The sequence below is a fragment of the Pundamilia nyererei genome, unplaced genomic scaffold, assembly GCF_000239375.1.
Source record: "Pundamilia nyererei isolate P.nyererei 1_Seehausen unplaced genomic scaffold, PunNye1.0 scaffold00008, whole genome shotgun sequence".
Taxonomy (NCBI): domain Eukaryota; kingdom Metazoa; phylum Chordata; class Actinopteri; order Cichliformes; family Cichlidae; genus Pundamilia; species Pundamilia nyererei.
The window spans coordinates 5,827,006-5,844,018 of NW_005187409.1; the positions used below are offsets into that span (position 1 = coordinate 5,827,006).

The 17,013-nt window shown below is 37.7% G+C and overlaps 1 protein-coding gene across 2 annotated transcripts in view; it reads left to right on the forward strand.

Annotated features, from left to right (window-relative positions):
- The window catches only part of pcdh11 (protocadherin 11), a 133,213-nt gene that overhangs the window by 64,523 nt on the left and 51,677 nt on the right, over nucleotides 1-17,013 (forward strand). For both annotated transcript variants that reach the window (XM_005723119.2, XM_005723120.2), the window contains exon 5: nucleotides 11,893-11,928. In XM_005723119.2, coding sequence (XP_005723176.1) covers nucleotides 11,893-11,928 — 36 coding nt within the window. The remainder of the gene's footprint in view (nucleotides 1-11,892; nucleotides 11,929-17,013) is intronic.

The window sequence follows — 17,013 nt, forward strand, 5'->3', positions numbered from 1 at the left end:
TGAGGATAGGGGAATATGGTGGAAGATAGAGGGTCATGAAGCGAGAAACCATTCCTGAACCAGCTGTGCATGGTGGAAGCTGACATTGTCCCACACAACAACATAGACGATGTCTTCTCCCTGACAGGCCTGCTCCAGTTCATTTTAAAAAAACTATCAGGTGTTCAGTGTTGTATGACCCTAGAACTGGTCTACAGCCACAACCACACCATCTTCAGATATAGCTGCACCCATTGAGATGTTTCCCCCACGTTGTCCAGGGACTTGGATGGTAGCCCTTTGTCCAATAAGGTTACGTCCTCTGCGTCTAGTTTTTGCCAGATTGAAACCGGCCTCATCAACAAAAATATACTTGTGATGATTCACAGCAGCGTCCAGCTCCATCACCCTCTAAAATGATAATTTAGTTAGTTTTTTTTACAACTAATAGTTGTCAGTACTGTTTCAGTAATTGCATGCCAGTTTAGTGTTGTACCTGAATATATTCTGAACGCAATTGTTTCACCCGGACATTGTTCCTCTCAAAAGGAACCAAGTAAATTTGTTTCATGGAAACCTGGTGCTTCTTCAAAAGCCGGGCAATCGTTGGAAGGCTAATTGATGGCACATTGGCAAAGGTGTCATTGCTGTTCTCAATAGCCTGTTTGATTTCAGACAGCCGTGTGTCATTCCTTGCCCTGACCATTTCCACCACAGCCAACTCCTGCTGGTCAGTCAAAACACGTGGGCGACCACCACCAGGTTGTCTCCTGTTAATTCTGAGGACAATCATATACTGTCAATATTGAAGTATTACAAATTACATTACTGTAAACTGACAATTACATGTTGTTCATCTATACAATAGAGTACTATATTTTAGAAGTGAAGTTGCTGTAGCAGACATACCGGTTTTCTTGGCAAAAAGTTCTGATGATAGAGCTGACAGTTGACCTTTGTAAATTAGGCTGTAGCCTCAGCCATGGTAAAGCCTCTGTTAACCTCATGGTCAACAATGATGGCCCGGACTTCATTAGAGATGATGATGCGTTGTCTTCTGCCTACATTTCTCTGAAGACCACCTCTCTGTCGAGGAGCACCACCACCTCTTTCTCTTTGTCTGTGCCCACCTCTCTGTCGAGGAGCACCACCACCTCTTCGATGAAGGTTTCCTCTCCCTACGAGTCTATCCTGCTCCATATTTGAACAGTGCGAAGTCTCAAACACAGTTCTACTTATATGGTAACTAATTGTGATCATCAGAGGGAAACAATTAGCAATTAGTATTTCTAGATTGAAAGCTCTTGCAGCAATGTGTAACTTACAAATGACCAGACAACAATCAGTCAAGTTGAAAATCCATGGACATAATGAAGGATTCACTGATTAAACATTAAGATCAGTTGAATTAAATGACAGACAAATGTATTAAACTAAATAATAAGAGATGCAAATCAAAATTTTTATAGTGATAACATTATGAAAGGCAGTAACTGTGAACGAAACATTTATTTAGATGGAACACTTATTTTGTGTAGTGAAAAGGATATTTTGTCATTATGTGTATTGTACTAACACAATTGAAAATATGCTGAAATGTTTGAAAAAGGTGCACTTTTGATGATCTGTTGTGATATAAGTACTAAGAGTTTTGAAAATGTACCAATTGCTTATGAAAACTGCGCCAAACCAATAAAAAAAAAAAAATGGAAAAAAATATACTTACTGTATCAATACTCAGAACTTACCTTTTAAGTTTTACGGTTACTGGACTATTATAACTACAGTCTTTTGGTTATATTAAACCTATATGAGCTGTTTGTTTTTAAAAAAAGAACAACACTTTTCACCACTGAATAATGAAAACACACCTGTTACCAATGCGGAAAAAAACTATTCTGGAATATAGAAAGACAATCAGAATCAATTTCTTGGAGATGAACCCACACTGTTGGTTATAAACACAGATATAAGCCAATTTTAGCTGCACAAAAACGTTATCCTCATGCTAAATTTGATCGCTTAAGATATAAATTGATTTGTGTGTAGGGAACAGATTACATATAACTGGAATAGAAAAAAAGACGTATTTCTGAAATGAGACCTGTCAACATTTCAGCGAGAGGGCCATTATTCTCACAGAGATTAATAAAGTATTATCACTTCTTGTTGTGGGGTTTTCACTGAAATTTATAACAAGGCCACTGTCAGCTAATGTTTCACGAGCTTCTATGTCTGATCCTTACGCCTGTTGTAATATGTGAAGAATGACATTGAATGTCAATTCAATAACATTAATAACATTATAGCTACCATTTGGCAAATGGCAGTGTGTTTAAGACAGAAGCATCTACCACTTTTAGGAGATCAGTACCATAGATTTAGTGACAATGATTAATCAGTATCATAACTGTGTTTCATGTTCGTCAGAGAATGACAGTGGTTCAGGCTCTTTTCTCCACACTCGAGCTTGTGATTCACTACGTATTTGCACATCACAGTCTTTGGATAATGCTTCCATAAGTGTCAATGAGGAAAACTGTCAAATGTTTCAGTAGGAGAGCGATCAAATTGGTGAACAACTCATATTACAACAGGATCTTGATAAACTAAGGTATGACACATTAGTGGGACTTTCCATTCTCTTTTTTTCGTGTTTCCTCCTTGGCAGTGCACTTTATTAGATAAACCTCACTGCTAATGCTGCTCAAGCTCTTGTGACTCACTATGGAGGCAGACATGCAGACAGGGCTGAACAGTTCAATTATTAGCCATTGAAACATGTAGCGTCTGCTCTTGTGTCACCAACATTTACAGTATATTTAACTTAATTCCTGTCAAATTCTGCATCAGTTTTTAAATTGGTATAAAAACCACTGGACAAAACTCTGAACTGGATATCACTGTAGAACCTTTAGCAGACATGGTGAATAAAACCGAGTTTCTAAAAAGTGGGCAAATTTTGACAATCCTTTAGACCATGACAACCTTAAAATCCTGCCACTGGCGAGTAAAAGAAAATGGCTCTCAATACATATAACATGAGTTTTTTCCGCAACAATATTACAGTTAATAGCACACTAGGGTCGTATGACTAGTGTTGCTAAAACACTTAACTTTTTTTTCCCTGTCTGTCCTTTCATATTGTGTTTTAGCCAGCAGCAAAATCTTCATTTTCTTGTAGCAAATAATATTGTAATAATGCAGAGACTGCGAGGCGGATATAAAGCCCTAGATGTTATTATGCATTAGTAAGATTGTTATCATCCATTGTGACAGCACCAGCTGACATGCTATCACCAAACAGGGGGAAAACTAAGTGTAGACAAGGTGGAAATCAGCAAGGGGCACGAGTATCTTCTCTCACTTACACACTATCTCAGTCAGTGTGGCTGTGTGGAATATATATATATATATATATATATACATATATATATATATATATATATGTATATTATTCAATCAGGGCAAACAAACTAGGCAGTGCTTGTTCTGTCCCTCTACAAGTCAATCCACAACACTGCCATTTACCAGTGTAAAAATATCTAGGGCCTGACTTCAAGTGTTGGTGGTACTGTAAGAAAGAGCAAGGTATGTCTTCTGTGCTATAACTACTTGATATTGGAAGGAACCAAATTGAAGATTGAGTGAAAACAGAAAAACAGTGTTTGGTTGGTACTTTCATCATATTATTGCTTCCATAAATATATCTAACATTACTGCTTACCAGTCTGTCTAATTCTGTTTTTTTAAGAAGGAAGTTTTTTTGCAAGAAAATGTGTCATTGTCTCAAGATGGTTCCAGGAAATTGCTTTACTTTACTCCAGTGGTCTGTACAGTCCCCAGATCACAACCCAATAAAACACTTTTATGGTGAGGTGAAGTGGGATGTTCATAGCATCTGTAACAATGAAAAACTGCAAAAACTTTGCAGTAAAGTCACAATAGATCGAAATCCTAATGTAACATCTTTAGCAACTTATTGAATCATACTTTAAAAAAAGGGGGCATCTCTGGAGGTCAAAAGATGACCCTATTACTTAGGTGTACTTAGAATTGTCAATGGAAGTATTTACAATAGTAGTAAAGGACTCGACTTCAGTTAGAGACCTCAGGCTGAAATATTCGTTCCGTTCCTTGACTTCTTAGCATAGACACCATGACATCCTAAATTTGCATAGCAGTAAAGATCAATGTAGCTCTTGGAGGCTGCGGTGACACTTATTCAAAACAGCTCCTCTTTTTTCCCTAGTGTAGTCTGGAGCAAAAGGAGGTGAGAAGGCATTGAGTGATGTGGGTAAAGAAAGCCAGACACTTCCTCAACTGTAGTCAACCTCAAAGAGCATTTTGTCATGTATCTTCACTTGGTAAAGTACCTGCAACCCTCTTCACATCACTACTGAATCAAGGTGTGCTTCACATGGTTTGATGCTGTTTGATGCCAGTTGAAATTTGGAAAAAGTAATGGCAAAGTAAGAATGTTTTATTTCTTTTTCTCTAAAACTGGCATAGCATTTTTTTTTTGCCTTTTAAGCACATGAATGATTTTTGGTAAGTGGTAATTATTAAGTTAGATGTCACTGCATTATGAAGGATGTCCTTCAAGCTGTACCTGATTTCAAGGGACAGCTTGACAAAGCTCACTTTGAATTTGGTTGAAAGCATGTCTAATTGAATTTTGATACGTAATTAAATCAAGCAATAAATCAGCGCAGATCCCACTGCAACCGACAATTCAACACTCCTGAGCACCACAAGCTAATTATGATGAAGTTATTATCTCAGCCAAAGGGAGTTCTCTGAATGGCTCCTTCTGCATCATGTAGAATCTTTTCAACTAGAATGTACTCAACCTTGAGAAAAGGGCATCTTTCATAATGGCTCCAAAAGATCCTATAAATTTTACTTGCTCTCTTGGTAATGTATCCATGTCGCAAAATTGTCCCACTTAAAGCTTGATGATTTCTTAGAGCAGTCACAGCAGTGGAATGTTTTTGACTCACTTGTGCACATTCACACATTAATACACCAAGTTAGAAATGATCCGATGTACGCGAGCGATTGCGGCTGGTAGTAATTTCTGTCAATAATCCCTTGATGTGTAGGAAGTGGCTATATCGATTTAACATGGATTTAGAGCATCATCCTCATCATCTGTTTCCCGCCCTCATATGGTTAATCAATTATATCCCCTGAGATTTAAGTATGCTTTAGATGCCATGCACCGCACATGTAATCTCATGACATAAGGTATTAAATGAAGTCTAATTATAACTTTGCAGCTATGTGTCATGCCGCACTCTTTTAATACCTTCCCTAAGAAGACAAATTGGTGTGTGCTGGATTTTGATTTAGTGAAAAATAAAATCTTAGGACCATCACATGATCCTGGTAAATAAAATGGGTTTTAATCACCAATCCGCTTGACTCTACACTACCTTTGACACGAGCCCAAAGACGTGAAAAAAGGACAAAATTCTCCAACTCCCAAGACAACCATACTAGTTCTAGCTCATATGGTTTTCATAAATGAATCCTCTGCCACAATTACCGGAGTAGCCTCCTTCTGCATAATTTGATGAGCAAAGAGAACATTGATGAACTTTTTTAATTATTATGCCGCTTGGGATTCTGACACAAACGCCACAGAAAGGGAGGGGGTCCACCAGCATAGCTGCCAAGGAGCTTTTCCCCCTCCTTTCTCTCTTTTCCTCTTCCCACATCACCTTTTTTTAATTCACCCAATTTGTTGGCCCAAATGAAACAGCAAAAGGTTAGAGTGTGGAGTAATTAACAGCAGCTAGCTTAATGAAATCAGGAGGGGCTGGTACACTGGGAGGATCAATACCTCGCTAAGAGTGAAGCAGGAAGGGGGATTGTCCAGGGGAAACACACACATATAACATATACAGACCACTTAATAATAATAAGCTGATTAAAAGGCAACATGGTGTCCACTTGTAAATCAAAACTGGTTCGAACATACGGTGACATTATTGCTGTTTAGTAATTGTGTTAAAGAAATGTTGCTCCTTATGCACACTCAAGAAGTTTACAGGATTTACACCGCTCTCTGTGGTTTGCTGAAAGGGTTTCCCTTTAATGAATGTCAATAAGTACATCAATACACTTTGGACAACTGAACACCAGTGCAGAGGGAAATGGTTATTCTATTTATCTAAGGCTACACTTAAGTATATTGAAGACTTTATTAGCCTCTTTCGATGAGGAGGTGTTTTGTTTTGCAACCGTTTTATTATGCTGTCTAAGGCATGCTGTGTTTGCCAGATATATAAGAGATGTAAACTTGAACTCTGCTCACTTTGTCTTGGCTGAGACATCCATGTCTCTCGAGTCTGCGCGCATTAGCAGATGGCATGCACATCCAAGTTTTCCGTGGTGAATAGTTATGTGTGCATATGTATGCATGTGTCTCATTGTTTTGAGGCTACCTGACAGTTGACAATTTGCTCCTTTTGATAAATTCGGACACATCCATCTCTTCCTCTGGGAAAGCAGCTGATAGCGGGCCATGTGCTTTTCTCCCACCGTCTCCAAAGAGCTCAAGTAATAGACCACGGCACGTTTTTTTCAAATACTCTAATCTTGTCAAAGTGCTGCCTGACCATTGTTTTCACAGACTTCATGCAGTAAGACTAACTGAATTGCAGAAGACCCGAGTTTCACCAAGGAACCCTAAGATGCAGTCAAAACAAATGTGAAATATACAAGTTAAGAGACCGTGGCCAACTAGAAAGGTTCTCGTCTCTCTGGCTTGCTCTGTGCTTCTCCCTACCTTCAAAGGTATTTACACTATGAAATAAACTGTTATGTGGGAGGCTGTAAAGATGGGAGCAGCAGATCTCATTAGTGTTAAACTATTAGGAGCATGAGGACCCCAGGGATGAGGGGTTTTAAGGCTTTCACTGTAGCTTGAAGTTATCACATCATATGCTCTTTAAAAATGTTTTCACAAACTGCAGTGAGGAAGTTTTTTTTTCTTTTACTTTGAAGTTATTGCTAATGGAACTTACTCAGCAAAGCTTATTATTGTGATACTTATATCTTAATTGCTGACATATTAGAGCGGTCATAATTGAGCATGGACCTTTGTGCCATGATGTTAACAGAGATCAAGAAAAAGTCACAAAAATGATGGAATAACAGGAGTCAGTGATTTGATTGCCATTGTGTTAATGGATGCCTGTGGAAATTACTGGATTATAAATGTGTTATATGTTTGTGATATGTGGTAATTTAACTATTTTTGGCTCCCAGCTGTGTTTCTGTGGTTTTAAAGTGCACTCGAATGTGTTTAGAGCTTGATGAAGTTAAAATTGGACCCCATTGTGGCTACTAAATGTCATTAGAGTGTGGTGTAATTTAATATGAATGTTTGTTGTCCTTCTCTGGTGACATATGTTTACAAATAAGTCTCTGTTTGTAATGTCCTTTGGACTACAAACGTATCTGTAAGTAAAATACAAGTCTGGGGTGTTCTGAACACCTAAAAATTTTATTGAAGTTAAAAAAAGATAGATGCACCTTTCAAGAGTTCAAAATTGAAGCCAAGTGTTTTACACCTGCATTCTTTCCTCTGGCCGGTAGTGGACAGCTCAACAAAACAAAAATTTGATTGATTGTGAAGTCTTTGAAAAAATAAGGTTACTGTTCTCCTGTTAGATGATCTCAGTAACCAGTTCCTAAATGAGTTTGTGATCTATGGTTTATGGTCTTAGGTGTTCATTTTAAATCTTATTTTGCACAACATGATCTTGTAAATCATGTTCCCCTTTAGTGTCAAAAAGACAGCATAGCTTTGGAGTACCTTATGATTGTCAATAGCTACCCAGGGGCAACCTCCATAGCTGAAAGACAATGCAATTGGAAAAAAAAAAAGTTCCTGTAGGCACCGCTTGAAGCTCACCCCCCCCCCTCCCCCACCTGTAGCAGCATTGCAAAATTTCTATTTTTCAGCCATTCAACTAATAAAGACCAGTCAGCATGGGCGCAATTGTAGGTATTGACTTATCAGTTCAAACACTTGATTTAATTAGTTTTGTAGATCAATTAGTTGTACTTGGGTTTAGTTTTAATATGCTACCTTATCTCTGCACATAAAACACGATCTCTGTAAGGCCTTTCATGTTATCTCATTAGAAAATGTAAGGCAACCATTCTTTAGACTGATCACTTTGCACCTTTGTCTCATGCAAAGAGTCCAATAAATATGTTAAAATAACAGGAATAATGAGGTGAAACCTGACAGTGAAGAACACGTGCAGTAATCAGAATATGTTTAGAAAAAATATCATCGTGATCATGAACCACTACGGTTGAACAGGCATACACATGTTGATTTAGTTACTCATACAAACGTGGTAATGGATTTATTCAATGGATAAGTGGGCCCAGTGAGACTCTGCATGGGGTCCAGAATTTGTACTTCGCCACAGGCCAAGTATTATAAGTTGGAACAGGAATAAATTTTGATTACCTTGGACTCATTTTTTATACTCAATATGCAAATGTATATGTACTTAGGGAGACTTCAATACTGGCCCATATATAAGTGTAAGATGAAGGAAAATAGCCTTTTTAATATCCCTAATATACACATAGTGTTCATGTTGCGCTTGTCTTGCATACTGCGTGCACAGTTTCCACTGTAGATGGAATATTAGCTACCCTCCTGTAACCTACGCTCAGCTGGAATGCACTCATTTCGGTCTTCTGTCTGTGACTTTTGATTTGTTTTTTCTCGGTTTCTCTACCACTGTAGCAGCTTGGCACACCAGAGCTCAGACCATTGCTTGTGAAGAAGGTTTGTCATAGGACTTCAACCTGCCTTCAGTTCATACTGGAACTCAGTCAGTAACTCAGTCCTCTAGTCAGTTCACTATCAAGTCTCATTACTAGCAAATATTTAGCAAAACATGCCCTCCAAAGCAACAATATGTCCTATATGTCCCTTTTATTCCTATGTACAGTGTACCCACAGTGTCTCAAAATTAGGATACATTTGGATACAGAAACAGAGCACAATAAGGTCTGGGGTTTTTAATCAATTATTTATCCAATATTTTAATGATCAGAGTGCCTGGGGTGATCAAAGGCGAGGTTTGAGCTCCACTGCCTTTGCTCGCTAAGACATCCCTCTGTACTTTGATGTGGTTCACCAACAAATGCACTTATCTTAAGCATAACTCTCTCCCAGGCTTGCATAGGAGTGCTTTGAAACTGCTAGTTTGAGAGGCGTAAATCCAGAGAGAGGGTCACTGACCAATCCATACTGAGGAGAGAAAAAAGAGAAAACTCATACATTTATGGTCTCTGACAGTCAGATGTACAACTACTGCTTTGAATGTCATCTAAATATGAAACAACCACAGGTCACTTTCTCAGGTCCCTTATGTGCATTATCATATATTTAATTGGTTGGCAAGGTCTCTAACTTGAAGTATGTGTCACAAGATGTTGAATAAAACATTACTTGAAGAAGAAACAACTGCCCGGTGGCAGCCCTAAGTAAAATTCTGCTTTAAATGACCAGTCATTAGATGCAAATGAGTAAATCTTCAGACAGACTTGACTGGTGTTGTTAGTCTCAAATGTGCAGACAAAATACATAAATAATAAAATAAACATGTACTTCTCATTTGCGTAAACAGGAAAGGTACATTTAAAGAAAGACACCGATATATGCCTTTATAATATTTTTGTATTCCTTATAATCTGATTATGAGTGCTTAGTAGATATTTAGGGCATAATGTGATGATGAAATGATAAGTGGAGTGTTAATTCTAATTACAAGCTTATGTAATCTACTTTGATATGAGTGACATTGTCTCCATATGTAGAAGAGATTGTTAAGAGTGCATCTACAGTTGCAGTTCTTGAACAGGATACTTTTGAAATTGATGTGCTGCTGATTTCATAGTAATTACAGTGATTCATATGCCAAGCAAGTATCGTGACTGTGTTAGAAAGATCTTAATCATATTTTTGCCTTGCAGAAAATTTAGATATGGAGAAAAAAAACATAGAAATAAAAGAAATGGAAGGTGGCTTTGAAATCTGCCCCATTTGCAATAATACCTAAGACGACACAATGTAAAAATCCTCGCAGGCAGCAGGATTTATGAGCGAAAACAAAACGAAGGGACATTTCCCATCCTTCTTTTCCACTAAGCAATTGGCATTGATGACATACCTCCTAATTCATTTGTTTAAATCTATTGCCACAAGGTGCCAGCAGCAGCATTATAGTGCAATTGTAGTGAAACAGCAATACATCCAGTGACACAGCATAAGTCAAGTGTAAGCACAAAAGTAAGGCCTAGGCAAGGTTTTACATTTAAAATTTTCTCAGTTGAGTCATTTGTTTACTAATGGGTTACACACTACCAGTTGTTAGTACCTGCTCCTTGTAGGCCTTCTTACACTGGTTGTACTGGATGGTCTGTTTTTGATTCGAGTTGTGAAGCTTGTCGTTTCTGTTTTTCTCGAGAAAAGTATTCTTTTGTATTGTGCTCAGAGGTCTGACTTCTTGTAGCCAAACCACTTCAATAGTATTGAAGTGGCTTCTTTTCTAGGTACTAAATTGTCATCAGAGGCCATCATGTTGTGTTACTTTCAGGCATGTTTAGGTTTGTGTCACTGTTGTCCATGCTGGGGAATATATGATCAATAATATTGCAAATGAACTTTCATAAACAGTTTATGCAACATAAGGTTGTTGCTGCCTACAAAAGATTTTTTAAAAGTCATCATTTTCTGTATGCACATCATACTCTAAAGCCAATATGTTAACTCCATATATTTAGACTCCAGCTTTTGAGGGAAACACTGCTAAATGATATGCTTATCAGCTAACTGCTAGCTTTGCTTGTCTGCCTTTTAGTGTTGGCTTTATCAGAGCTTTTGTGCTATAAATGCAACAGTAGGGTGTTCTGGGCACAGTGGATGATGATGAGAGGTGAGATGGAGCCAAACCGTAACTGTATGGGCTGTAAAACTATAACAATGAGTTGAAAGATACTAAAACCCTTTATGGATTCTTATTTTTTTCTTTTTAATTTAACTGGCCACCACAAAGAACCATTTTGTTTTTAGTGAATATCTTGGGGCGTACTCCTCTATCGCTCAGTCAGTAACAGCATCCCTTGGCGAATAATTACGGAGGGATAATCTGTTGACATGAACTTGTTTCCTGTTCATTGTTTTACCGTTCCACCCCAGTAGTCCTCTCAGCTTCTCCCCTGTCTAAGTGGCACTTCACTGCCACATTTCTTCTATTTTCTTTGCAAATAAAGTCACGTATTCAGATTATTATACACAGTACAAAGAAAACAAAATTGGTGATTAAAAATTAAATACTCTTATCTCTCTGTGAGTTATCTAAGTCCCCAGAGAGAGGATGCTATTTTGCAGGCTTGCGGGTGTCTTTTGTTCCCAATTTAGAAGCTTGTCGCTGTTTATTGTTAATTTTTGATGCTTCATTTGATATTCTGTTCACTTTCCTCCCTGACATGTCGAGAAAACATCTTTATCAAAGTGTCAGATGTAGGGCTTCTGTTGTCAGGATGTCAGGTTTGCCCTATTCTTTACTTTTCTGGGGAGCGGGTGTGTACTCTGCAGCCTGGTTTGCTGGCGAGCCAACTGGGCACGGAAGTGCACTGCACAAAGTTTGTATCCGAGCAAGAAATCAATATGTATCCTTATTCTCAATTCCTACTTTAAAAAACTCTCAAATCTACATGGTTCTCGATTGTGAACTCTGATTGACTCTAAGAACACCGGAAAGTTCCCCGTGCACTTTCCTTTGCTGAGTTCAAATATCAATTTCAATTGTAAATTCTCTATAGTTACAGTCAGACAGCGATGTAAAAATCTGTCATCTTTCCTTGCAGGAGGCCTGTCAATTGGGGAAGATCACCTCTGTGAATGTGAGTGCTAAACATTTTTTCTGCTCTCTCTTGCATGTTCACATCTATCAGCATGAATGTTGCCTGATAAAGCACTTGTTTGGACTGCTATTATATTTTACAGCAAACAAATTAACACTGTCAGCTAATGTTAATACTTGGGTGAACATTACAGATGTCAAGAACTGTTGTCTTTTTCAACACAATAATTATTTACTCTGTGCAATTAGAGTCAAACACATCTCACTAACGAATGTTTGACGCTCACTGTCAGATGCACATTCCTCCACAATATTATTTTTTAACTGCACAGGTGTGCCATTATATTAACACTGTATGGTTTAAATATGGTTACATGCAATTGAGCGCTAGTTTCAGACTTTAAATGCTTTTTGTCTCGAGTGTAACACATTTTTTGTTTTGCTTAAAAAACATGTCGTTCCTCACTAAAAATAGCAAATAATAAACAGTTCTGCTTATGCCGTTGGTTGAATCTTAAACAAAAAACACAGATGAAAGTCCATTGCTGGATTTGATTCTAAAAATTCTGGAAATAGCTAACAGAAATGGCAAATCTTCTTATTGTGATGGCCTTTTCCGTTTGTTATAATCATATTCTAGTATAAATACGACTAACGAGAGTTAGAGCTATAAAGCCCTCCTGGCCACATGGTAACGTGTGACCAAACGACCAATAACTTGTGTCCATAATAAGACATGTGAATGAGATAATTAAATAGTATTCACGAGTTAATAAGACATGGGAATTAGATATTAAATCGTGGCCACAACTTCATTATAAAGTGTCCATGACTTTGAATATGAGATAAACAAGATCAGAAAGCTGCAAGGTGTCTGATCTTTTAATTGTTGCCTGAAGCGCATAGAGCTTTGTTCACGTCTGGGCTCAACCATCAAGTCAGATGCTTGTAATTTTTGCCCTCTCAAGATCTATACGTGTATAAAAATAGCATAAACAACAAAATTACAAACTATTTTTGCTGTTGCTTCAGAGCAGGTTGTTGTTTTTAGGTGCCAGGCTGTGTTTAAACAGAACACAGGTTATCAACACATCCGTCATGTCACGTATTTTGATTTCTTAGCCGCTACTCAGTTTTCCTCAATTATATAATTCCTTACACAGAAGAAAACAACAGACATGTAACAGGACTGAGAGAGCGAGAGCTGGTTCAGGGCCCCTCCCACTGCTGATAATGCAGGATATTATTATAACTCATCCCAAGGTTAAAATAAAACAAAATTAAATCAAATTTATAGATGCTTCATGTGTGATAATTTCCCTAAAGAGCTCGCTTGATGCTGTCAGTAAACAACAGATTCTGTATCTTGTGGCCAGGCATTAATAACACATGGCAACAATTTAGTTATCATATCTGTATTCCTAACTGCCTCTTAGCCACAAGTTATTGATCTTGTCATCACAAATAACTAACTTGTTGCCATGCAGTAATATTTTGTCCACCAGTGTCCCCATCAGGCTCCATAAATAGCTGAAATATGTTGTCAAATTTCATGTTAACAACAGTATAATGTCATAAGTATTGAAAAGCATCGTCTTATTACTTTAAAAGTTGTTTGTTGGATACATGACAGAGTGAAATGTTTATTCATTTATCACTAAATCCCATCCAGTATATGTTCATAATGTTTCACTGTAAGGTTTATGCCACAGTGGACCTAAATTAAGACTATTGGTAATAACAATACAATGTAATGGTAAATCTATCATCAAAATATTTTTAAATGCAAAAATATAATAACTGTTGTAATCCATGAATTTTCAAATTTGCTGTTTTATAAAACAGCTGAAAAAAGTAAAGCACATTATTATTATTATTTGATTAAGGTGCCAAATCACAATTATTTACTTGGCTTCCTGAACAGAAAAATTAGTTTTAGTGGTTGATTGTTATGCTTGATTAATTTCTGACTTCTCACAGCAGTCCAGTGTGCTGGCTCTGTTATGGGTATAAAAGCACAAATTCAGTTTGTCATTTGCCTAATAAATAACAATATAAAACACACATCTGATTTCAGATGTGTGTTTTCATGTTTTATGACAGGTAGTCTAATAGATTTGTATTATGTCTGTAAGCATCCTGAGGGATGAGGAGTGTTTGGGGAATCACAACAGGACTGTTAAAGTTCTTCCTTACTGTTTGCACAGTAACTTGCAACCCAACTTTTCTGCAGTTTCAGCATAATGTTAAGCGGCAGAAAATGCTTGTGTTAAACTCTCACATTAGTTTTTTGACTACACAGTCAGAATTATTAATAACATCTGTTGCTTATTCATACTGAAGTCATCATGTTGGTGACATTTCACATTTCAGTATGAGACCACAGTTTGCCAGGACTGGAGATATTATATGTATTGTCATAACAGTGTCACACAAAGAATATCAGAATTATCAGTGTATAACAGCAGATGACTCAAAGACTGATGACAGTCAAAAAAACCACCCAGTAATCTCTCAGCCCACTTGCTAGAATCACCTCCTTCTTGTGTGTTCCTGCTAACTCATCATCTCACAAGCAGCAGCATATCACCTTACACATAATAGGCAGAACTGGAACAGCATGTACAAAAAATATCAAAGAAAGGACTAAAGAAATACCTAAAACCACATTGGTTTTTATTTATTTATTGCCAATGTTGCACCACCTTCACATCAAGCAACACTGGGACATGCAGGACACTGCTTTTTGGATCTTGCCATTGCTGTATAGCCGCTTTTTTTCACTCTACATAAGACATGTGTGACATGACAAATCGCCATCTCCTCTGAACAGATTTATGCAGGTCTAGGTGTGCCCGCGAGCTGATCCTTATCTGAAATGGCAGAGCCAATCTCCCCTGATTCACTCCTAAGTGGTCTCTGTTTATCACTCAGTAAGGTGGTTGTCAGCCAAGTCCCTCTCTGTGCACCGCTGACTTCTTTGCTATTTTGAGAGAACGGCAGTTGGGGGGGGGCAGTATATGTAATAATAAAAGCCATAGAGCTGCAGCCTACCAGAGAACAAGGTGGCAACCACTTGGCCTCCCCTCTTCTCTATCTAAATATAGCCGACTTATAATCCAGTAACCCGTGAATTCATCCCTGCCAGGATGGTTACCAGAGGGCTGGTTTTGGATTTTCGAGCTTGTTATATGGTAGAACTTGGCATGCACGTCTCCTGTTCGTTTATCTCTGTGTACATACTTCTCAAGGCAGTGTTTTATCTGGCTGAACGGGCTTTGTTTGGTCTTGATATCTCTTACAGCAGCTTGTCTTTGCTTTATGGATTTCTGGCAGCTTCTTTAAATAAGTGATTATGCTTAGCAAAACACTCACCTTGACTCCTTGGTGAATGTTTGTTTTTGTTTGTGGTGTTTGTTTTTCGACATTAATGTTTTATTCGCATTAGTCATTACCTCTGGGAGCAAAACTTTTATTTATTTAAGACCTATTAATGGTATTTAATTGTAATTAATATTGTAGCTCCGAGTGACTTTGTAGCGAGGGCACCATGAAATCGAATTAGGCTTTTCTTAACATCTGGCATCAACTTGAAGGAGCCTGAATAAACAACAGTCTAAAAATGAAGACACTCCCTCATGCAAAATGATTATGTCCTAATTGTCACGGGCAGCTGTTTGTTCTAATAGATTCTGGGAGCCATTGTTGAAGCAAGTTTTCAGTAATTAGAATCATGTGGAGAGAAAGCGTGCTTTTTTGTAAAGCTGCCAACCTTCCGTAAGTGGGCTTTTTCTTTTGCTGGAACCTGGACATTGCATTTGCGTGCATCCTCCAGTAATTTGAGAAACAGCTGCCAACGCTGTTTGAGAACAAGTAGATATTTAGACCACTTGAAAGCGTGGGCAAACATGGCACACATAACTATATAATTTTGCCAGCAAGGTATTTCTTCTTCCGCTCTGTCTTAGAAAATGAATAAAACCATGAGAAAAAAAAAGGCTATGTGCTGTAGAATATATACCACCAGAGAATCTCCCGCCATGTGCAATAAAAAGAAGATTGATTTTAGTACTACGTCTTGTGTTTTTATGTATTTGAGAAATTAATGCAGCGCATGTGAACAAATACATTATTCCTCCAACAAAACGCTTTTGTTTCAGAGTTTTTATGTCAGACAATAGTTGACGGCTATGTGTGTTTGGCTGTTTGTTTCTTTGACTGCATGCCCCCTTTTTCTGTCTTTTTCTTCTTATTTCTCGTCTGTCTTTTTAAGGGCATACGCACACTCAAACTCTCACACAAACTCGCACAAACGGAGAGCAGGATTTGAGGCCTCGGGTTCCAGATGAATCAAGAAAGAGAAAAAAAAGAGTATTTAACAAACTGCTTGAACATCACAGTATTGAAACCACTCAGTTTGTGCTTTCAGGGTGCTAATTGTGAGGATTTAGGTTAGGCAGCCCACTCTAATAATTTTTAAATGAAGCTTTTTGGTGCACTTTGTTTTTGGCAGCTTGTCCTTCTTTAGAGCCAGACTTTAGTTCGCTCTCCATCTCTCCTCTGTTTCCTTTGCCTTATTTAGACTTATCAAACAACAACAACTGCTTTATCTATACACTGTGGTGACTATGGAAAAATATGTGTGCACAGCTTCTCCTGAGCTTAAAGGCGCAAGTGTTAATGATGTTTTTAATTCAGGACATGCATATTGCTTTTGTTGCTATAGCAATGGAAAATCAAGATAGTCATTTGTGCCAGTTGTATTTGCTCTCGGAAAAAAAAAATCTTATCAGTTTGAATAATGGGATGAATAAAATTCACCGCAATAACCGAAGCTGAGGGCGTAATTATATTTTATACGTTTTATGCCTCTATACAGCGTGATGCAGTATGATGTTACTGAGGGAATCATGTGTAGACATAAATTCAAGCTGCAGTCTATATTACAGAGACTGCACTGTGTTTCACCATGGCTGCATCAAACTCAGATATCCTCATTTCTGATTTTGTCTTTGTAAAGGAAACAATTTTTTTATGAAAGTAAAAATATAAAAGTCTGTGGAGTCTAAAGATTGCCCACAATATAAAGGACTGTAACCATGTAGTTTGCTTTCTGTTAGATTAG